The sequence below is a fragment of the Ailuropoda melanoleuca genome, chromosome 4 (genome assembly GCF_002007445.2).
Source record: "Ailuropoda melanoleuca isolate Jingjing chromosome 4, ASM200744v2, whole genome shotgun sequence".
NCBI lineage: Eukaryota > Metazoa > Chordata > Mammalia > Carnivora > Ursidae > Ailuropoda > Ailuropoda melanoleuca.
The window spans coordinates 86195505-86218247 of record NC_048221.1 but is presented as its reverse complement, the minus strand read 5'-3'; the positions used below and the strand labels follow the sequence as shown (position 1 = coordinate 86218247).

At 45.8% G+C, this 22743-nt stretch overlaps 1 protein-coding gene across 9 annotated transcripts in view; it reads right to left on the bottom strand.

The window, feature by feature from the left end:
* LOC105238736 overlaps nucleotides 1-22743 on the bottom strand; it is a 254903-nt gene that overhangs the window by 180494 nt on the left and 51666 nt on the right. For all 9 annotated transcript variants that reach the window (XM_034659203.1, XM_034659204.1, XM_034659207.1 and 6 more), the window contains exons 3-5: nucleotides 17676-17778; nucleotides 9768-9818; nucleotides 6227-6404 (exon numbers count right to left, since the gene is read on the bottom strand). In XM_034659203.1, the coding sequence (XP_034515094.1) occupies nucleotides 6227-6404; nucleotides 9768-9818; nucleotides 17676-17778 (332 nt within the window). The remainder of the gene's footprint in view (nucleotides 1-6226; nucleotides 6405-9767; nucleotides 9819-17675; nucleotides 17779-22743) is intronic.

Sequence of the window (22743 nt, the reverse complement as noted above, 5' to 3'; positions counted from 1 at the left end):
TCCCCCTGNCAAAGGAGGAGACAAAGGGGGAATGAGAAAAGAAGGGGGTCTCCAGTGGGACTGTTGTATAAAGACAAACTGAGAGCCCAAGAGCCGTTAACCTGTGGGGTCACGGGAAAGATGAAGACTGATGAGGGGCCGTACTGAAATATCAAATCGCACGCCACAGCAGGGCTGGGTCTCAAAAACATAATATTGAGTGAAAGGAAGCATCACAGAAGAATCACACAGTAAGTTCCATTTATGTGAATTTTTAAAAACCGGCAGAAGCAAATAGCATATTACATAGGAACGCATACAGAGGTGTAACATTGTAAAAAGCAATAAAGGAATGATGGCCCTGGAATCCAGGCGGGTTCCCTGCACCACCTCAGTAAGACCAGGGACGACAGGGAACCTCAAAGGTACCGATCCATTTCTAGTTCTTAAGCAGGTGGTGGGTGGGCCCTCAGATGTGCTGACATGTACTTAAAGCACAACATTTTGCACAGATGCCATATGAAGGTTTTTAAATACACATATGAAACAATGAGCAGCATGAATATGAACATGGCTTGTTCATCAAATTCTGAAATACTAGGAAAAAGCAGCCCTTTCTAGAATTTGTGGCAGGTATGGCTTGAGCGAATAAAGGGAAGTCCCATTCACCAAGGGGACTGTGGATGTTCAGCACTTGTTACTGACTGATCTTGCTTCCGGGACAGGGATGGGTAAGTAAATGAGGTCTTGGGTACTTGACTGGGAGAGGAAATAGAGTGTCCAGTGCCACAGGGCATGGGCTGAGAGCCAGGTAGCCGAGCCAGGTCCTGGAGCAAGGCGGGACATGCCAGGGTCAGCAAATCTAAAAGGGCCAAAATGGGAAGGAGGAACTTAGACTGGAAGCCAAGCAAGTGGGACCAGAGGTGGGGGAACGGGAGGGGGGTAATCCGAAGAGGCCAGCCTGTAGGAATTCTCTTAGCTGGATTTGGGCCCCCTCTGGGATTAAGGGTGACCTGGTCTGTGGCAAACTTCTGGAAGCAGATGTGACACAAAGATGGATGTCAGCCCCAAAGGTGACACCAGTAGACAGAGCCACAGATGGCCAAGAGCAGCCCCCCTGAGGCAGCCCATTAACCACACACCCCCAGAGACAAAAGCAGCCTTAGAAGCAACCTGTCCACTTTCTGGCTCAATGTAGAAATTCCTGCTCCATCCTGTCACAAATTCCCAAGCTCTGATTATTCTAGAGGCTCAGGACCTCTGGAGGGTTCTGTCCCAGTGTAAATAGTCATGCTCTCTTATCAAATCCTTTGTTTGGAGCTGAATTTCAACCTCCTTGGCATATTTCCCCAGTTGTGTCACCTCTGCTTTCAGGAGTTATGCAAAATTAGCCAAGTCCCTCTTGCACCCACCAGGTCAGCAGGACTCTGGGTTCTGGCCAATAAGCAGAACAAGGTCCACTAGGGGGTTGGTGTGGTTGACATGGAGACATGCCAGCCTGACTGCCCCTCAAAGAAGGACTTGCTGCCGTCAGCATACAGCCTCCAGCTGGTTGGGGCTGGCCGAGAGCTGCCTCACCAAAACAATTGGTCACGGGCAGGGTGTCGAAATGCTGGCCACTGCATCCCCCCACCAGCCACTCTAATGGGCCACATATGCCCGTGGGCTCAGCTTTGTCAGGCCCGCATCTTGGCATCACCACCCTCCATGCCCAATCCTGCTTCCACTCCCTGACCTTCACAGGTGTTTATCCCTAATGAACGCCCTGCTCACCAAACCGCAGCTCAGCACCTGCTTCCAGAGAGCCCCATCTGCTACAGAAAGGCAGTCTTAACAACAGATTAAACCAAACAGGGGATGGCCTGGGACCCTCTAGCAGAGAAAAAAAATGGCGTTTCCATTCTCAGATACCTTATTCTCTGCAGCCTTTGCTAAGAGTCTGGGGTTTCCCTAAGAGCTCCTTCAAAGCAAACAGGCAAGGATTTTATTTAAGAGAGGGTCCTCTGCAACTCTCCAGCCTGAGCAGGTTGTCCCAACGAACAGTTCAGAATGGGCCAGACTGTAAACATGCTCAGCTCCCTGCCCCTGGGTGGGGTTGGAAAAGCCATCACCCTCTTCCGTTTATTAGCACAAACCAGCAGAACAACCTGGCAGTTTCCACGTACTTGGAAAGGGTTTCCATTCAAGCTCAATTCCTTTCCCAGTCCCAGAATTCTCAAAAGCAGCAACTCCCTGGTTCTCCCTCTTCTGGACCCATAGTACTGATGTTCTTGTCCCATTTTATGCAATTAATTACGCACTGCTATAGAACAATTCCCAGGCTGCTGGTGGGTCGGCTCACTTACTTATCCCTCGGATTATTATTTTCTACTAAGAACAAAACAGCAACCAGCTAGGAGCTCCTCATACAGGTTTTTTTGGTAGAAAGAGACTATGCTAGGGTTCCTCCTAGCATGGCTGTTAGGTTAAATTACAAGGAATTTCTAATCCTTTCTTTCTTTTTTTTTTTAAGATTTTATTTATTTATTTATTTGACCCAGAGAGAGACAGAGAGAGAGTATAAGCAAGGGAAGCATACAAGCAGGGGGAGAAGCAGGTGTCCCAAGAAGCAGGGAGCCCAATGTGGGGCTTGATCCCAGGACCCTGGGATCACGACCCAAACCAAAGGCAGACGCCCAACCGAGTGACCCAGGTACCCCTCTAATCCTTTCTTTTTAAGTGACTTTTATTATCACCATCTCTTTTTTAATTATTATTTAAAAAGAAATTCATTATCTTAGTTTCCTACTGCTGCAACAAATAACCACAACCTCAGTGGGTTAAAACCATCCAAATTCATCACCTTCTAGTTCTGCAGGTCCGAAGCCCAAAGTGGCTCTCACTGGGCTAAAATTGAAGGTGTCAGGAAGGCCCCATTCCTTTTTTGGAGGCTTTAGGAGAGACCCCATTTTCTTACCTTTTCCAGCTTCTAGGAGTCACCAGCATTTCTGGGCTCCTGGCCCTCTTGCATCCGCAGCAGCTGGTGGAGTCTTTTTCACAGGGCACCATTGCTCTGTGCCTGCCCTGCCCCCTCCACATTTAAAGACTGGGGTGATTACGTTGAGTCCACCTGGATTATCTAGGATAATCTCCCTTTCTCCAGGTCAGCTGAGTAGCAACAACAATTTCAACTTAATTCCCTTTTGTCGTGTAACCTCACATATACACAGACTCTGAGGATGAGGACGTGGACATCTTTGGAACGTCATTATTCTGCCTACAATATATATGTTCACTGTAGGAAATTCAGAAATAAGGAAAAGTATAAAGGAGAATATATAAAGCACTTCAAATCCCACTGCCCAGAGATAACCGACAGTTTAGTGGATATTCATCCAGTCCTTTGTTCAGTGCATGGGTTTTTTTTTTCCTTTGTAAACTAGATTTGGATAATACTATGGTGTTTAGTAATTCTCCTTAATAATACACATATATTTCCATCCTATTTAATATTTTGCTATATTCCATTGTTTTAATGGCTATCTAGGATTCTACTATGTGGATGTGCTATAATTTATTTAACTTAGTTAATTCTCTGTTGTAAGACACATAATTTATCGTTAACTTTTCTTTATGCTTAATAGCCTGTGGTAAACATCCCCAAAGCTACATCTTTATACACATTTTTAAGATCCATTTTCTAAAGGTACCCCAAAGACTGGGTACCAGTCATATCACTCGTCCTGCCAAGTGGGATGTTTTTTAGAATGAAAAGGGGTCAATCTTAAAAATTAACAGTAACTAATAACTAACAATAAGCTAGGACTGACCTGGGCATGATACATACTGCCTCCTGGCCTTCTGAAATGTCGCAAGGATTCACCTTCCCAGCAGCAGCAGCCAGGCATCCTCGCTCTGAGCCCTTGCCAAAACTGCCAGTCCTCCTCCCACCCCCAGTCGCATCTTCCGGAGACTGAGAACCACACAGAGGCAAGTGCCATTTTAACTCTCACTGGAGAGGTGGCCATGGCGGGCCTGTTTCTTGAGGCTGGGAGAGGACAACTAAGTCATTCTTGGGCCTCGTTGCCAATGATTTTACTTTAGGTGAGTCTGTAGTGGCTTCTGATGGAGGCACAGGCTGGACTAGCTTCAAGGCAGTGGTGACCAACTTCCCCTCCCTACACAAAGGTAACCTACAGGCTCAGGTAGAAGAGACACCTTCCCACAGAGTTTCAAGCCCAGGCCGACGCAGGTGTCACCGGGGAGCCCTACAACAAGACAGTATTACCTGAGCAGAGTCACCTGACAAACTTACCTGAGCAAGAGACACTGACCTTGAAGAGCCAGGGGCAAGAGATTGAAGCTGCAGTCAGACAGCTTCCTACACAGACAGTGTTTCAAGGACCAAGTTACACTCTCTCACCAGAGGACTTCCTTTTGGATAGAACCCTCTGAAACCATCAACTGTCAAGAACACACCCAAATAAGGCAGCTGCTGAAACCACAAAAACTTAAAGACTAAATTCATTGTGAAGATGTTTCCTAACATTCAAATGGGGATTTTTTTGTTTGTATTTATTTGTTTTGTTTTTGTTTTTAGTAGAGGTTATTTGAACCAGGGCACCAAGACGACAATACGCTCTCTGGGCAAAGACCCAGGCCCATGCACCAGGCTGCCTCGCTTGGCTTCTGGAGACAGAAAATGGGCATTGTGAATGGGAACACGAGATGAGATATCAAGTCCTCAGCCTTCTTGCCGCAGACGAGATATCAAGTCCTCAGCCTTCTTGCCGCAGACATTTCTGACCTTCTGAGTCCAGTAGCCCAGAGGCCACACAGGAGACATTTGATTCATTCTTGTTGACTCATGGGCTGGAAATGCAAACCCAAACGGGCCCCAGGAGCGATCTTGTTTTGGAGCAGTTTCACTTGTAAGCAACTGGCTGGCTGCCTAGAGAAAATGTAAGCCTTCGGAAACAGAGGAAAATGTTCCAGGTGACATTTTGTAAGCATACCTGCAAACGGTGCTTTGTTTGTCAACCTGGAAAATGAGCAGAACACCCTTGCAAATCGTGCTCTGTTTGTTAAAAGAGCAAGAGGCAGAGCCGGCTAGCCTGGAACAGGGACTGGCCGGTCACCGCATGTCTAAGGCTGGGGCCTTCTCTCTGAAAGAACTGCTCTTCTTAAATTTCCAAACTTGATGTCTTAGTGCAGATGCTCAGTTGGAGATTTAGGCTGTTTGATACAAGCAAAGGCAGAGTTGTGGGATCACCATCAGCCACAAAAGGGAGCCCCACAATTTGGAGGAAGAAAACACTGGCCCAGAAGGTGGAACGTCTTGGATTCCTCACATCAAAAATCAGCTTCTGTATTCAGAAGGACAGGAGCCAGAAGGTCCTGAATCCAGACCTAGAGCATCCCTCCCACATGCTCTGTGGGCCTTGGGCAGGTGGATTTCTTGTTCTTTCTTTTTTTAAGATTGATTTATTATCTTAGAGAGACAGTGTGCACACATGTGCACAAGCACGAGTGCTGGGAGGGAGGGTCAGAGGGAGAGGGAGAGAGCGAATCCCAAGCAGACTCCACACTGAGCACAGAGCCCGCCACAAGTCAGGACCCCCAAGACCCTGCGATCATGACCGAGCCAAAATCAAGAGTCGGTTGCCTAACTGCCCCCCAGGTACCCCCGCCAGTGGATTTCTTCAAAGATATGGATGCTAAAGACAGGGCTAGCTAGAGAAAGGATAAATGTTGGATCTATTCTGAGATCCTAGGCCCTAGAGCCCTAGATTACCATATGTGTGTCATCTCCTGGAGCTGCTTACTGGTGAGAAGACCTACACAGCTGGCTTCAGGCCTTTGCATCCTTTACATTTGCAATTCCTTTTCCCCTCGGATATCCACTGGCCTACTCCCTCCCTTCATTCAGGCCTCTGCACAAATGTCACCTGCTTCTACAAGTTTGCCTGATCAATGACCTTATCAGAAATAGCCTTACAATCCCCCTGCCTGATTTCCATTTTTCACACTTAATCGCTACTCCTCACTACATGATATATTTAAGGGCTTAATATCTGTCTCCCCAGTTAAAACGTGAGGTGCAGAATGGAGACATTTGGATTTACAGCCAGATCCCAAAGTCTTAGGACAGTGCCTAGCACATAATAAGAGTGCAATAAATATTTGTTGAATGAGTGAACAAGTCTTAAAGTTAGGGTTGAGGCAAACACCAAACAGCCAGTCTTTCACTGGGCAGATAGGGACTCACCTGAGAGGTATGCGGAGAGGAGCAGAGTTTGGAGTGCTTTGGGGATAAGCTGGGGTGGGGAGAGGGCCAAGATCCACGGCTGGTGGCCCCACAGATGCAGACACCACAGGTGGGCACAGCCCAGGGGCTTGCTTCTTGCCCACCTCCCTCCTGGTTTGACAGTAGCTCTCTTCAAACCCTGGCAGAGAACAGCCTGGTTAGAACTGGAAAAGTCTAAAGGAATTATTTGACTGATGAGCAAACTGAGGTCCAGAGAGGCTTACATGGCAGAGCTGGGGTTTACGCTCAGGTCTATCTGACACCCAGTCAACTCTTCTTTCTAAAATGCAACACTGCTGCCCCAAGAGTGGGAGGAAAGAGTCTCAGGAAAACTGCTCTGTAAACCTTTAACCAGTGGCTACTCTGAAGGTAGAAAGCGGACTCTAAACAACATTTCCTCTGAATTTTTACAACTCTCTATCAAATGACAACTCTGGACTTTATATAACAGTGTTGTTCAACAGAAATTTCTACAACAATGGAAATATTCTGTTTCTGTGCTGTCCAATACAGGAACCCCCTGTCACATGGGGCCAGTGAGCATTTGTGGCTAGTGTGACTGAGGAAGTGAATTTTAAATTTCAAATCTGATGTCACTTAGTTAATCTACATTTAGGTATAAATTGCTGTATGTGACTAGTGGCTACCGCATTGGGACTACCATTCTAGAAACTTGTATATAGAAGTCTTACTCTGGAATATGAAGAGGAGGGGCAGGTGGGAGAAAGAGATGGGGGGAGGAGGGAGAAAGACAGAGAGACACACACATAGAGGGAGAGGGAGAGAAGGAAAAGGGGGTTGGCGAGAAGAAGGAAAGGATGAGAGGGAGGGAAAGGGAGGGAGAAGGAGGGAGGAATACGGCGTGTGCACGTGTCCTGGTTGTAATTCCTCCTGACAGCCACAAGATGACACCATTGCTCAGACTCTCTGCTCCGAAAAGCAAATCTGGCCCGTTTGGGATTCCCAGCTCTCTTCTCTCTTCTATCTCTGTCCAACTGTCTCTCTAAGGTCTTTCTTCTTCCCTCCCTCCCTCCTCTCCCTCTTCCTCTCCCCCCACCCCCGCCCCCAACCTTCTTCTTCAATCCTGACTTCATAACTGTTTGGTGGCCTTGAGCAATACGACAGCAGAGGACCTTGTGCGAAGCTGAAAGCAGCAAGGATCCTTGAGATTGGCTACGGGAAGCACAGTGGTTGGCTCATTGGCCATGACCGGAAAGGCACTCTGGATCCTTCTATCACTGCCCTGGACCTGGCCTGCGCCTTGGGAGGCCTTCAGGGACAGTCTTGTTCACTCACTCTTCCCGCGTTCTCCCCACCAACCCCTCCCTTCCTTCCCTCTCCCCTCAACAGATCTTGGAAGCTCCTGCCCTCGGATCCAGTCCCACAGGTCATCACCGGAATGTCTCCGGAGAAACTATAAACGCGGAGAGAATGTCCCCTGGTGAGGGTTCTGAGGTCTCCTTTGTTATTTTAGCCTAAGGACAAAGGAGCCAGTGGCCTGGGGATGGTGGGTGGAGCTTGCAGTATTTTTCTGAGATTTCTGCAGTTGGGGACTCAATCCCCAGGGACGGGGCAGGGCCGCGGGCTAATTCCAGGGCGGCAGGATTGGGGCTCTGAAAGCTCGCACACTGAGGAAACTTCAAAGCTCTTCCGGGAATCGGGAAGGGAAGGGGCCCTGCGGAAGGTGGAAGGCAGCTTTGGAGGCACCGCCCTCTCGCTTTGAGCCGGGCCTGCAGCTCTTCAAACACCTCCAGACTGTCCCCCGCTCCGCGGACTCGGGATTCGCCAGGGCCCTGAAGGCAAACACAGGGAGGGCAGCGCCCCACACCCCGCCCCGAGTTTCTGGCTCTAACTCTCCTCTGGCCTTAAGAGCTGAGGCCGATTTCATCTCTGCAAACGGAGCCTGTTGCGGCAGAAACGCACCCACACCAGTCCTGCCTCTTCCCCAAACCTGGTCAAACTCTGACACAGCTGCTTTGCAGGGAGTGATCAGAATTACTAATACCAGAAGGTCATTTGAGGTAATAATTAGGACCGTCATTAATTTCTGAGGCCTGAGTGACTCATTTATCTCTGATATGCATAGGGATCAAAGGAGGGTATTTATAGCTTAGAAACAAACCTCCCATTCTTTCCCTTGTTATAATAAATAATAAAAAGCTCCCCGGGCCTCATTCCTTACCCGTCTCTTTCCTGCTGGTCCTGTCTTAACTGTCCCTGTACAAAAACCAACCCGCCTCTCCCTTCTCTCTACTCTTGTTCTTTCCTCTTTAAAAACCACGGCAGGTCCAGCTGCTCTCTGCCCGGCTCCGAGAGTCTTGGCTGCAGCTGTGCTGTGGAGTCAGTGGGGCTGATCCCTCTGTCCCTAGGGAGGCATCAGGTGGCCTCTCAGGTGGGCATCAGGTGGGCTTTCTTTGGAAACTTACCTCATCTTTACTTGGCCTTGGTATGGAGATCAGTGCTAGAGTCAGACTGACTGGGCAGCCTACAAACCCGGCCCTGTCACTTATGAGCTGTTTGACCTTGGGCAAGTTACTTAACCTTGTCAAGCCTCAGTTTCCCAATCTGTGAAATAGGGATGATAATCGCTTCTAAGGCTGGCTTATGAGAGTTACAGAGGACAAAATATATAAAATGCCTAGCAGAGAACCTGGTACAAAATAATGTCAGCTACATTTGTCAGTACCTCAAAATCCTTGTTTTATTTTCAAGAGCTTGTAGCTGCCATGCAAACTGTATCTTTCATGTTCTGTTGTGGCCCCTAAGAGGTGAAGCGAGGACGCACGAAGCCCCACGAGGACTTAACAGGAATCGGATCATTGTACGTCTGTCTGCAGGGGCGGCAGGGGGCGGGGGGGGGGTGTCTTCAGCCTTCAGGAGGCTGTGAGACGGGCCCACGTCAGTTTCTCAACCTCCGCACTGTTGACATTTGGGTCCAGGTAATCCCCCGTTGTGAGGTGTCAGCCTGTGCATTTACAATGTTCAGCAGCATCTCAGGCCTCTACTCACTAGGTGCCAGTAGCAGCCTTCTAGTTGTGACAATCAAAAATGTCTCTAGACTTCCCCGCATGTCCCCTGGGAGGCAAAATTGCCCTTGGTTGAGAACCCCTGGTCTAGGCAGATGGGCAAGTGTGGAGACGTCCCCCCAGGTACCTGGTGGAGCTAAGGTGTGGAGGCAGGAAGGAGCGTGATCAGAGAAGAGGCTCTCCCGCCCAAGGCAGTGCTCAGGCAGAGCTGCAGGGTTGAGTACAGAGAGCAACCCCACGGTTTTCCCTGGTAAGACCGGGCCTGGCTTATCCAGGACACAGCAGTCTGCTTGGATGCGCATCTCTGGATTGCCCATAGCCAGAACTCAGACACATTGCCCTGTCCAGCCCCAGGAGCTCTGGCCAAGCAGCAGTGCCCCAGAGGCCCAGAACGCTCACTGAATCGACATTGGGTCAATTCTGATCTTCGGCCGAGCACCGCCAGAGTGTGACTCCCTACTCTGCCACTCACTCACCTTGTGTCCTTGGGCAAATTGCTCACCGGCTCTGGGCCTTGGGATCCGTATCTGTAAAATGACGACAACAAGAGCATTTACCTCATAGGGTCATTATGAGGATTAAATGACTTCATATTTGTAAAGTACTTAAAACAGAGTCTGGCACATGGCAAGTACTCCGTGTTCATTAAATAAGCCCAAACCCAAAAGAAAGCTGCTACAGACCGGGAGACACGCGCTTCTGTAAGTCAGAAGTTGCCCCTGCGGTTGTGTTTGCTTGGACCCCTGGCCATCTGCAGGGGCTGTGAATCCCCGGGGCATCCCCCCGCCCCCCCACAGAGGTGGTTGCTCTTAAAGCTGTGTTCCTTTGACTAGACCAAAAACTCAACTCGGTGCAGAGGGCAGAGGGCTTCAGAACTTCCCATCTGACAGCCCCTGGGGATTTCTTTGCGAGTGTTGGGAGGAAAACCTTTTCCTCTACAAACTTAAGTGTGAGGGGTGAGGGTAGGGAGTTGATTAATAGGACAGAAGACGACCTGTGTGCACACGCTGAGTGCAGGAGCACTGAGTAACGGCAACTCACTGCAAACCCAGAGAGGGTGTATATACCAATTTAACAGAAGGGGGGAGGGGGTTACAGCTTCAAAGGATGGAAGGTTCTGATGAGGCTGGCTTACACGATTTCTTTTCTTCAGGAATGCCCCTGTGCCCCACAGCAGTGCTCTCCTGACTGAGGCCTCCCTGGGGGTGGGGGGAGCGGGGATGGCAGCTGGCTCTCCGAAAGCTCTACGTTAGTCAGATAAGGGAAGTCCAGATGAGGTTTCTGCACATCTGCCATTGAGCTATTGGTCCCTTCAAGGTAAGTACCTGGGCGGGCGGGGGGGGGGGAAGAGGGAGGGAAGGAATTAGAGTGAGTGGATGAGGCCTTTGGGGAGCCCTAACACTTCCGCCTATCAGAGGAGGCAAAACCCTAGTCCGGAAGCCTCCCCAAGCACAAGCAGGAAAAGCCACTCAGAGTTGCCAACTGCACTGTGTTAGTTATCTATCACTAGGTAACAAATTACCCTTAAACAATAAATGTTTATCATCTCTGACAGTATCTGAGAGTCAGGAACCTGGAAGCAGCTTAGCTGGGTGGTTCTGGCTCAAGGTCTCTCAGGAGCTTGTGTTCAATATGTCACATGGGGCCGCTGTCATCTGAAGGCTTGGCTGGGGCTGTGAGATCTGCCTCTAAGATGTCTCCTCTCAGGGCTGTTGGCAGGAGACCTCAATTACTCACTGCACCAACCTGGGATAGGGTTGCTTGTGTGTCTTTATGACATGGCGCAGGCCTTGTCCAGAGTGAGCGGCCCAAGACAGAAAGGGATGCAGAAGTCGTCATGTCTTGATTGAGCTAGGCTTAAAATCATGTACTGTCACTTCAGTTGTCTCCTGTTGATCATACAGATCAACCTGATACAATGTGGGACACTACACAAGGCCATGAAAACCAGGAGATGGGGTTCATTGGGCACCGTGTTAGAGGCTATCTATCACACCACCACAGAAGAATTTCACCTGGCACCGTGATGTCAGCCCTGCTCAGGTACGCCCTTGCAGAAGCCTCTCAGATGAAAAACCAGTTGCACGAGGGTGGGATTTGGTGCTACTACCCACTGCCTCAGTCTGCCTCCTCACTGAAAAGCACACCCACTCAGAAGTGGGTCATGAGTCATTCCCACGGTGGAGCAAAATCTACATGCAAGGCACTGGGTGGGGGAAGCACAGAGTTCATGGACCCTTCTCTGAGTCAAGACTGGGAAATAAAGCCCTCACACGAAAATAATAATGATAATAATATGGAAACATGCAATTTTTTAATTGTAAGATTATAGAGGAGGGGACATGATGGGGCTGAGGCAGTTTGGCAGGCTTGGGGAAGAGATGAGACATGAGTTAAGTCCTATCACCCAAGACCCTTCCTGAGTCCCAAGTCCAAATATGAGGAACTTCTGACAGCTTCCCCCTGCTTCCTGCTGTTTCATGCCTCCCAGCCATTGCATATGCTCTTCCCTCCAGCAGGAATACATTTTCCCCAACCTTCCCCTTCTCGTTAACTCCATTTCTCCTTTCAGACAGGAGCACTGCCTCCAATAAGCCATCCCTGATACCCTCTCATCTGATGTAGCTGTCCTCCTCTGTGGTCTCAAAGCATCCTTACCTCCCACAGAACTCTACCATGCTTGACCCTACGCACTGCTTGCTTCCCCACTAGACTTGAATCTTCTTGAGGGCAGGCAACAATGTCAGATTCATATTGTATGGTGCCTAGCACGGTGCCTGGTGCATACTATCACTGAATATATGTTTGTAAAAACAAAGGAGGTTGGACAAGAGGAAGAGAGGGAAGGAGGATGGGCTCAGGAGGTAGCAATAACACATCATCTTTCCTCCTCCCCTTCATTCCTAAGAGTGGGGCTTCAGGCAATATCAGAGCTCTTGGCCAGAACCACTCTCCTCTGCCCCTCCACAGCCCAACCAAAGTAATCTGGACAGTTCTAGTCTCTACCATACAACACGTTGTTTGAGAAATAGCTTTTAGTATTGAAGGCATACAAAAAAGGGAGGAGCTGCAGGATTATTTGTTCCCAGGATACCCTGACTTTACTGGAGGAGCTTGAGATTATCCACAGGTTGAAAGCACCCCATGGTGACAATCTCTGTGACCCACCAGGTTCCCTGAGAGCAGCCAGCAGTGCTGACAGGAGGTGAATGTCTGCCATTAAGCGACTCAAGGCCATAACAGGGTGACCCCAGAAGGAGATCAGCTGTTGGAGAGAATCACAGAGGACTGAAGGTTTGGGGACACCTGATGTCCCCTGAAGTAGCCCAAGGCCACTTTCTGGCCCCACTCTGCCTAGACCCCTAAGTGATAGCTCTCTCTGCCCCTCCCTGGACACAAGTTAGCCTTCTGGTTATTCATAGCCACTCACTCACATGCTCTTTCCACATGCATCGGGTTAATATTTTAAATATTAACCAGTGTTTTAGTTTGGTTTGGTTTTCTGTTAGCTGCAACTTCACGTGCTGAGAATGAGTTAGCCTACTGCTTGGCTCAAGGCACACCCTCTTTATTAGCATATGCAGGGCTCACTTTTAGTTTGCTTTTTTTTTTTCTCCCCTTTGTCCCATCCCCAGCCTCGTTTTTCTGCTCTTATCATTGCTGTGATTCTGTGTACTGGCAATCCTATTCCTATTTGCATCCTGACCCAGTATTGGTATTATTTTGTGTGTATTTTTAAAAAATATGCTGAAGTAGTCTTCAGCTACTCTCCTCACTCTTGTCCACTCAAGAGGATGAGATTTTGAGATGGCTCCAAGTTGATGTGAGTAAACATGGACCAGAGCATTTCTTTTACCTGCTGAATAGTACTCATCATTTCATATAACATTTTCTTTACCTGCTTTCCTATTAATAAATTTCTAGGTATTCCGAAACCCTACTACCAATGATTCTCCAAGGACATAGTCACACGTGTTTCTGTGGGGGCTTGGGCAAGAGTTTCTCTGGGCTCTGCCTCCAGGAGAGCCAGGTTGTAGGATCTAACTGTATTGTTTCACTTAACACTTGTGAAGTGCTTCCCAGAAAGTTATACCAGTTAATGTTCCCATGAGACTTTGTTTTCCTTTACCTTTGGTAGCACTTGATATTATCCAACTTTTTAATATTCGCCAATCTGATGTGCATAAGACCTGTATCTACATCGTCACCAAATTTTCCCCCATTTTTCCTTTCCATCCCTATCTGTTGTTTCCCCATTCAGGGTCAGGTTGTTCTATTCTCACCCCCTCAGGGAAGGGATGTAATGGCCAAAAGCAGAAAATGGGGAGGAGGCCATGAGTGTTTCCTTCTGGCTTTTGAGTTTCAAAATCCTAGACTCTTGGAGGACGAAAAAGGATTCATAGCACAGAAAATGGATTTTTTTGGGGGAAACATCATGAAAAGGAGAGGAAAAGCAGGCACCTCCTTTGGCCCAGGGAGCCAACAGGGAGTGAGCTGGGTGAGGAGAGCGTTGGAAGGAAAGTTCCTATGATTGCAGATCAAAACACTGTTGGCTGAGTCAGGTCCCATAAACACAGGAAATGAGCCAGGTTTAAGGTCAATGGGGAGTGGCAGGGACTGTGTTTCCCTGGATGCCACCTTCCTCTAACACTTCTCAACTCTGGCTGCAATATGGAGGTCTACCCTTGTGTTCCAGATCTTTCCATTTTTTTCAAGAGAATACAAAATCAGATTTTTTATGTGGAAGGTCCCCTTAAAAAAATATTATTATGTAAAACTTCAAATACATTTAAAAATAAACAAATCAGTTTAATGAACTTCCTTGTACTCATCGAGTTTCCATAATGGCCAATTTCGTTTCATCTATAACCCCACCCACTTTGATTATTTTGGTAAATCCCAGACACACCATTTTCTTTGTGTAGATAAGGACTCATGTTTCTAACTATAACACAATATCATAACTAAACAAAACCCCAATAATTTCACATCAAATAGCCTGTCAGTGTGAAAATTTACAATTTTCTCATGAAGGTCGTAAATGTTTATATTACTCTATTTTTTACAGTTTGTTTGAGACAGGATCCAAATCACATGCCTTGCAAGTGATTGGTGTTTTTAAGTTTCTTTTCATCTACAGGTTTGATCCCCATCTTTTTGTCCCTTGCAAGGTATTTGTTAAAGAAGCTAGGTCTTTTGTCATCTAATTTCCTACTGTTTGGGTTTTGCCTGGGTCATTTCACATGCTTCTCTGTTTTCTGCATTTCCTGGTAACTGGTAGTTGGATCTAAAAGCTAAAGCTCTACTTCAAAAAAAAAAAAAAAGTATGTTCATAATCTTTTCAAAAGAATCTCTAGGTACTGTCTGAGCCAGACAAAATACCAGCTGGACTGGATTTGACCTGAGAGCTACTGATTCGTTTCCTCTGGCTTAGATGTCAGTGATCATGGACAAAACGATTCAGGGACCTCTGTCCTGAACTGAGCTCCAAGGAGAGAGCAAAATCCCAAAAGAATGTGTAGGAGCTTCAAGCAGGAGGCCCTGTGCCTCACTTTCTAGAGAGAATCCCAGTCAGAGAGGTAGCAGAGCTCCACAGAAGGGAGGAGGGTGTGCAGCTCCTTGAGGCCTGGCGGAGGGACTTTGCAGGCGCTCAGGGGCGGCATGGAGCTAGAGGGGTGCCCCGTCCTGAGGGACCCTGCATCTCCATAGCAACCAAGGAGTATCTTCCCTGCTCCACCCCCATACCAGGGGAACTCCTCCAGAACTAGACAACCTAGGGAAAAGGGGGCAGATTCTAAATGGCTAGGTTGAAGATCGGACTCCTTGATTGGAACGGGAGCCTGTATTAGAAGTCCAGTTGTATTAAGGAAAAAGAGGAGTTTAGGTTTGTCACTTGAGTTTGCAGACTGAGATTTGTACCCATCACACATGGGAGCCTCTGGGGACCCATTAAAAACCTTGGTGCAGCACACCTTGGAGCCGAGCATTTGGGGGCAGGGGTCTCTTTCCTGTGAGAGAACTGGACAGAGGAGAGGAAAGCTCAGAGACCACTCTTGATTCTGGAAATTCTCCTTTCCTTCTGTTTGATTTTGATGGAAATATTCATCTGACTTTCTGGATTTTGTCTTTTTAAAAAACATTTGAGTGCACTTCATAATTAATTTACTAATGGATTGTATTTTTCAATCTGAACTGAGGCTCTTGTTTTTAGTAGAAGAATTATGACTACATTCATTTACCATTATGTTTAGTCATTTCCTGGGTTCATATTTTGTTTCAATTTTTATATTTCCTTGCCTCTTTTCCATTATGTCTTTTGTTTATTTGTACCTTGCAAGTAAATATGTATGGTAAGTCATATTTTTTTTCAGCAGAAATGGGCAATTAACTTAATGAAAAAAAGTCAAAATTATAGAAAGTGAGATCAGACTTGTAGCTACCAGAGGTGGGATGTGGGGGCAGGGGAGTTGGAGGAAGGTGACCAAAAGGTGCAGACTTCCAGTCACAAGAGAAATAAGCACCAGGGACATCATGTACAACGCAATGACTACAGCTAACAGTGCTGAAACATATACGAAAGTGGCTAAGAGGGTAAATCCTAGGAGTTCTCATCACCAGGAGAAATTTGTTTTCCTTTTTTTCTTCTCTTTTTATTGTATTTATATGAGAGGAGGACAGATGTTAGCTGAGCCCATTGTGGCAATCATTTCACAATATATGTAAATCAAACCATCATGCTGTATACCTTAAGCTTATAGTGATGTATATCGACTATTTCTCCATAAAACTGGGGAAAAAAAGAAATAAGGAAAAAATTCCATTCCTTTATGGCTAATTTTTTTTAAAGATTTTTTTATTTATTTGAGAGAGAGAGAACAGGAGGGAGAGGGAGAGAGAGAATCCAAAGTAGACTCCATACTGAGCACAGAGCCCAATGTGGGGCTCAATCCCACAATTGTGAGACCATGACCTGAGCCAAAGCCAAGAGCCACCAACTGAGCCACCCAGATGCCCCCTTTATGGCTAATTTCTTAAGTTAGTTGGCTGATGCTTGTTTTGACCTTTCTTTAGAGTGCTTTATGGTGTACTTTTCAAGTGTATGTATAACACATCCTTTCCTCATAGTAACTGATTTCTTTCAAAGGCCAGTTATTAAATGTCCTAATATTTGTGGCAGATTAAGTTTGGATCCAGGATCATAGGAAGTTCATGGATCACGGTAGATAAAGATGTGAAGTTTTATTTCCCAGAAATCCATATTCTCCAGATCTATCTAGGAAATCAGCTGAATATGCCTAAAATTACATGATCATATTGTTTACATTCTTCTATCTGGTCCAAAGAATAGTGTCTGTCCAATCTGTTGCTAAAACATGATACATCGTAATTTGCTATTTTCTGTATCTACTAGTTTAGTAATTCTGTTAAAATGGAAATCTGGCTAGTTGGGTACCACTCATTTATTTCTTTAGTTATAATTTCTAAAGATAGATAATAAGAAAAACAAACAAAAAACACTTTCTTTTCTATATTTAGTCCTAATAACACTCAGAACTTTTAACTCTCTTCTATGAGAAAAAAAAATTTTTTTTGCTTTTCACTGCCTACCAAAAAAAAGCAAAAAGTACTCAATGAGAAAGATCATCATATAATGGAAAGGATATGTTTAATAATAAAGTGTTAGGGACTTTGAGCATATGTGACCCCAATACATAGTTACAACATAAGTAAAGCAAACAAGGAAATTTCATCCCAGAAAACACAATTGTAGTAAGAGCTCTTGCTGTCCTATCCTCAGTTAGGCTTGAACTCAGTTGCACAGTAACAGGAATGTAAACATTGCAGCTGAATCAAACGGAATATTTTCCCCAAGTAACAAGAAGTCTGTCATGAGGCCCCCAGGGCCGACGCAGAGGTGGTGGAAGTTATCAAGTATCCAGGCTCCTGCTAACTTTATGCTTTGCTACAGCGTGCTGTTCTTGACCTTGAAGTGCGGCAGAATACAGCACTCTGGCATAAAGATTATTTTGAGCTAAAGGCGATTGAGAAGTAAATACAAGAAAAGTCCTCTGCCCTCCCCCTATTTGCCTAAAAACAGGACATAAATTTGTGAAATGTCCTCTACCAGAAGGACAGAAGTTAATCACTGGGGACAACTTAAACCGTTACCCGGCCAGAGACAGCACCAGAGCAATCTATGTACCAGCCTTACTAACTGGCCCTTATCTTCCATTACTTTCCCTCATATATTTACCTTCACACACTTTGCAGCCTAGAAACTCACAGTCCTCTTCCTTCCTCCTGTCACTTCTCTGAAAATTTATTGTTCTTTTCTTGAGATGTTACATAAGATCAAGTTGTAACCACCTCTTTGAGTTACTCACCTCTGATAACTCCCATGTGTATGCACCACGCACATGCTCACACACTGGCTTTTCTCTTGTGACTCTGTCTTTTGCCAAATATACCGCGCCCCGGCTGAAGAACCTAGGAGGTAGAAGGAAGAAGAAAGTTTTTTTCTTCTCTACAACCTCAGTGTGTAAGATGGCCACTGTGCCCCCAGCCATGGATTCTGCCTCCCAGAAAGAAGAAAGAAGAAGGGAAAGTCGAGGGTCGAAGTCATGTGCCAGCCAAACTAGTCTGTCTTAACTAGGAAAGCAACAGCTTTCCTGGAAATCTACCCAATAGCCTCCCTTTCACAGCTCACAGGGCCTCAACTAGGTTACATGGCCACTACTGGCCGCAAGTCAGGTAGTATTTTTAACCTGGCTGCATTGCCATCCTGAACAAAATTAATTATCTTAGCAAAAAAAATGGAGAAAATGTATATCAGGTTACACATGAAGCAGCAGCATCTGTCCCACACATATCAACAAACCGTTTGAATGTTTGTGTCCCCCACCCCAAAATTCGTATGCTGAAGCTCTAGCCCCAGTCGGTTGGTATTTGGAGGTGGGGCCTTTGGGAGGTTATCGGGTTTAGATGAGATCATAAGAGGGGAATCCTCAGGTTGGGATTAGTGCCCTTATAAAAGGAGGAAGAGAGTGATCTCTCTTTCCATGAACCCTCACCAAGGAAAGGCCGAGAGAACACACGGTAAACTGTCTGCAAGGCAGAAAGTGGTCCTCACCAGACACTGAGTCTGCTGCCACCTTGATCTTGGACTTCCCAGCCTCCAGAACTGTGCCAATTAAATGTCTCTTGTTCAAACCACCCAGTCTATGGTGTTTTATTATAATAACCTGAGCTAAGACAACCAGCAAAAAGCAAGTAAGGTGGTACAGTGGAGACATTCAGAATAGAAGCAGAAACACCTAGTCTAGCCCCAGCTCCACCACTTGCTCACTGTAGGACTCTGGGAAAGTTTACCCAACATTCCAAATCCTGTATTTCCAGACTATGCAAGGGGAACGTTAGTGATGCCTACTTCACAGGACTGTTTCAAAGGTTATATTGGTTGCCCCAGTCCACTGCCTGGTACAGAGTGTGAGCTCAGTTAATAGTAGTTGTTATGCATGTCTACTCTGGCTTGTACAGCTCTCAGGAGCTGTGCCTGCTCTACTTAACATGAATTCAGACTTAACTTTCTAAAGCACTCCAGTCTAAGTCAATACATATTTACAAAAGGCCCGCAGCATGCCTGGAATCAGGGAAGTCCGGGTAGACCAGGCATGGTTTCCACCTTGGGGAATGTGTCAGAGACTGTTAACTGCTCACACACTGTCTAGTCTCCCCTTCTTCCTTAGTAACAGATGAATTTGATTTTGTTCAGAGTAGTAATGCACCCAGCTAAAGGATGACATTTCCCAGCTTTCCTTGCAGTTAGGACTGGTCATGTGACCTATGGCCAAAGAAATAGAAATGGAGATGTGAAGCTTGCAGAAAGACTTCCACAGGGAGTTGATTCAGCTGGAAGGTGAGCTTTTTGCCCTTTCCTCTTTGTCTTCCTGTTCCAGAAATGCAGATATGGTGGCTGAGTTCCAACAGTCAATTCTGAGACTGGCAGAGAAGAAAGAGAGAAGGAATGTGGGTGCCCGATGACTCTGTGAAGCCACTATTCCATCCCTGGACTGCCAGATGCCCTAGAGAGAGACAGAACCCTTAGCTATGTAAGTTACTGTTATTAGAATTTTCTGCTGTGCGCAGCCAACCCAAATTCTACATAGTATAAGGATTTTTAGTGAGATCCATACCTCTCTCTCTCTCTATTCCCTCTTGGACTTCTCTGCTTGCTTATGGTTGGACCCCTGCCTCATTGTGCAGGTGACACACTATTTCTCCATATCTCTGGCCTGTCATACCAGCTATTATCTTCACTATTTCAGTAACTTGTAAGTTGTTTGAGCGGCGCCCTTTTTAGCTCTGCCTGGAACCAGCATCCACCTAGTAACTGTACTCATGGATGTTCCTCAACCCTTAGTTTGGACCTCAAGGCTGTCCCAGCTAAGAAAAAGTATCTTGAGATAGTTAATGGATAACTTGTACTATGTATGATTTCCAACTGTCCACAACAATTGCCCATATGGTCTCATATATCACATACCAGGCCACAAACATCATCTCAACTAGTTCAAAAGGATCAGAAATGATACATGCTATGTTCTCTGGCCACAATAAAATGAAATATAAAGCAACAACCAAAACAAAAAGAAACCAACTACTTGGATATTTAAAAATTCTTACTGAATCAACAATTCAATTGGAAAGGAACACAAAAGGAGTTTATTCAGAAAACAATAATGATTAAAATATACCACAGTAATCTCTGTGGAATGCGTTCAAAGCAGTACTTTCAGGAAATTTTATGATTTAAAGCGCTCTCTTTTTTGGTGGTTGATAAAAAGAGAACATTTTATAAATAATTCAACTGAAGATATTAGAAAGAAATAGGAAGACAAGCCAAGCTAAAGAGGAAAAAAATAGGGGCATCTCGGTGGTTCAGTCACTTAAGTGTCCGACTCTTAGTTTTGGCTCAGGTCATGATATCAGGGTTCTGGGATAAGCCCTGCGCCGGCCCCCAGTCAGGCCCCCACACAGGCACCCCAGCTCAGGCTCCAGCTCTGTTCTTAGGGAGGAATCTACTTAGGATTTTCTCCCTTTCCGTCTCCTTCCTGCTCTGTCTCCTCCCTGCTCCCATGTGCATGTGCGTGATCTCTGTCTAAAATAAATAAAAATATTTTTTAAAAAAGAGAAAAAAATAAGATGAAAACAGAAGGAGATAATTTTGAAAATGAAAAATAATTTCAATGGGCTCAATAAATAAAACCAAAAGCCAAGTATTTAAAAGTAAAGCTATAGGGGCACCTGGGTGGCACAGCGGTTGAGCGTCTGCCTTCGGCTCAGGGTGTGATCCCGGCGTTCTGGGATCGAGCCCTACATCAGGCTCCTCAGCTATGAGCCTGCTTCTTCCTCTCCCACTCCCCCTGCTTGTGTTCCCTCTCTTGCTGGCTGTCTCTATCTCTGTCGAATAAATAAATAAAATCTTTAAAAAAAATAAATAAATAAATAAATAAAAGTAAAGCTATAATTCAATGACATTTGAAATGAGAAAGGAGACACCAACCACTATATAAAAAATTTAAATATGGGGGCACCTGGGTGGCACAGCGGTTAAGCGTCTGCCTTTGGCTCAGGGCGTGATCCCGGCGTTACGGGATTGAGCCCCACATCAGGCTCTTCTGCTATGAGCCTGCTTCTTCCTCTCCCACTCCCCCTGCTTGTGTTCCCTCTTTCTCTGGCTGTCTCTATCTCTGTCAAATAAATAAATAAAATCTTTTAAAAAAAAATTTAAATATGGGGGCACCTGGTGGCTCAGTCAGTTAAGCATCTGCCTTCAGCTCAGGTCGTGATCCCAGGGTCCTGTGATTGATCCCTGCACTGGGCTCTCTGCTCAGCAGGGAGTCTGCTTCTCCCTCTCCCTCTCTGCTCCCTCTCTTTCTCCCTCTGCCGCTCCCCCTACTTGTGCACTCTCACTCTCACTCAAATAAATAAAAGTTCTCCTTAGGTGGGAAATAATAAGAAGTTTAAGCAGCACTGCTCTAGGAAATATTCACCTGTAGATATAATCCGTCCACAAATCTTACATTAAAATATACTACACATTTTATCAAGGGCATTATGCTAAGTGAAATAAATCAGACAAAGAAAGACAAATACCATATGATCTCTCTTATATGTGGAATCAATCAATAATCAAGCTCACAGAGACAGAGAAGGGATTGGTGGTTGCCAGAGTCAGGGAGTGGAGGTAGGAAAAAGGGGTAAACTGTTTTTGTTTAAATAAATTCAACTTTTAAAAAGACAAAAAAATATATATGTAAAATGTTTTTCATTAATATATTATGGGAAACATTACACCATGACCAAAGAGCCTTTATCCCAAGAATGATTGAAATGTTTGACACAAAGGCAAGTATTAATAATACCACCTATATCACTGGATTAAATAATGAAAAATATAATGATTTCAACAGCTGCTGAAACAGCCTTTGATAAAATGCACTAGGCAGTTCTCATTTTAAAAGGGGGGAAATAGAAATATATTACAATAACAAAATACAGAGCTATTTAAAACAGAGCTGGTTTTACCTTTCATGCAAAGCAGAAGCGTTGTTCTTAAAAAGAGGAACAAAACAAAAACTTTGACTCCAGCCACCTTAAAGATCAGTGGGCCCTGGAGCCGGGAGGAGGCTTCATCCCACCTACAAGTCAGTCTGTAGCTAGTTGGCTCCTGTCCTTGATCAGGAGTGGCTGCAGGTCAACATTAGCCTCCACACGGGGAATATTTCCAGACGGCAGCTTCCTGAATCTCTGACACCTGGGCATATCTATCTTTCTGGGTCCTTGAATCCTTGGGAAGTCTGACTTCTCTTGCTATATTCCTACCAATCTCATTGGTTTAGACTCTGTTTCAGCCTTATGCACCTCAGAGCATCATCTAGTTTCCTTGGAATTCTAGATCTCCACACCAGACCTCAGACAGACCCTGATCAGAACGTGGGTTCCCACCCCACCCCTTTGTTCCCGGGAAATTTGTTATAGATTTTTCCCTCCCTCTTGGACATCAACAAGAGAGTACTACTCTTGAAAACTGTTCATTCTGACTCCTTACCTTATGCCCTCTGTTTATTTGTACATATTTCCATAGCTGGCGATTTGCCAACACCTTTGGGAGCTTGTACTAGTCATGGATCTTAGCTGCAAACAACAAAAACTAACTTAAGCAGAAACAAAATTTACATAGGGTATTGTATTAGTTTGCTAGGGCTGTCATAACAAAGTACAACAAACTAGCTTAAGCAACAGAAACTGTCTCAATTCTGGAAGCTAGAAGTCTGAAATTCGGGTGTTGGCAGGGTTGGTTCCTTTGGGAGGCCATGAGAGAATTAGTTCCATGCCTCTCCCCTAGCTTCCAGTGGTCTGCTAGCAATCTTTGGATTCCTTGGCTTGTAG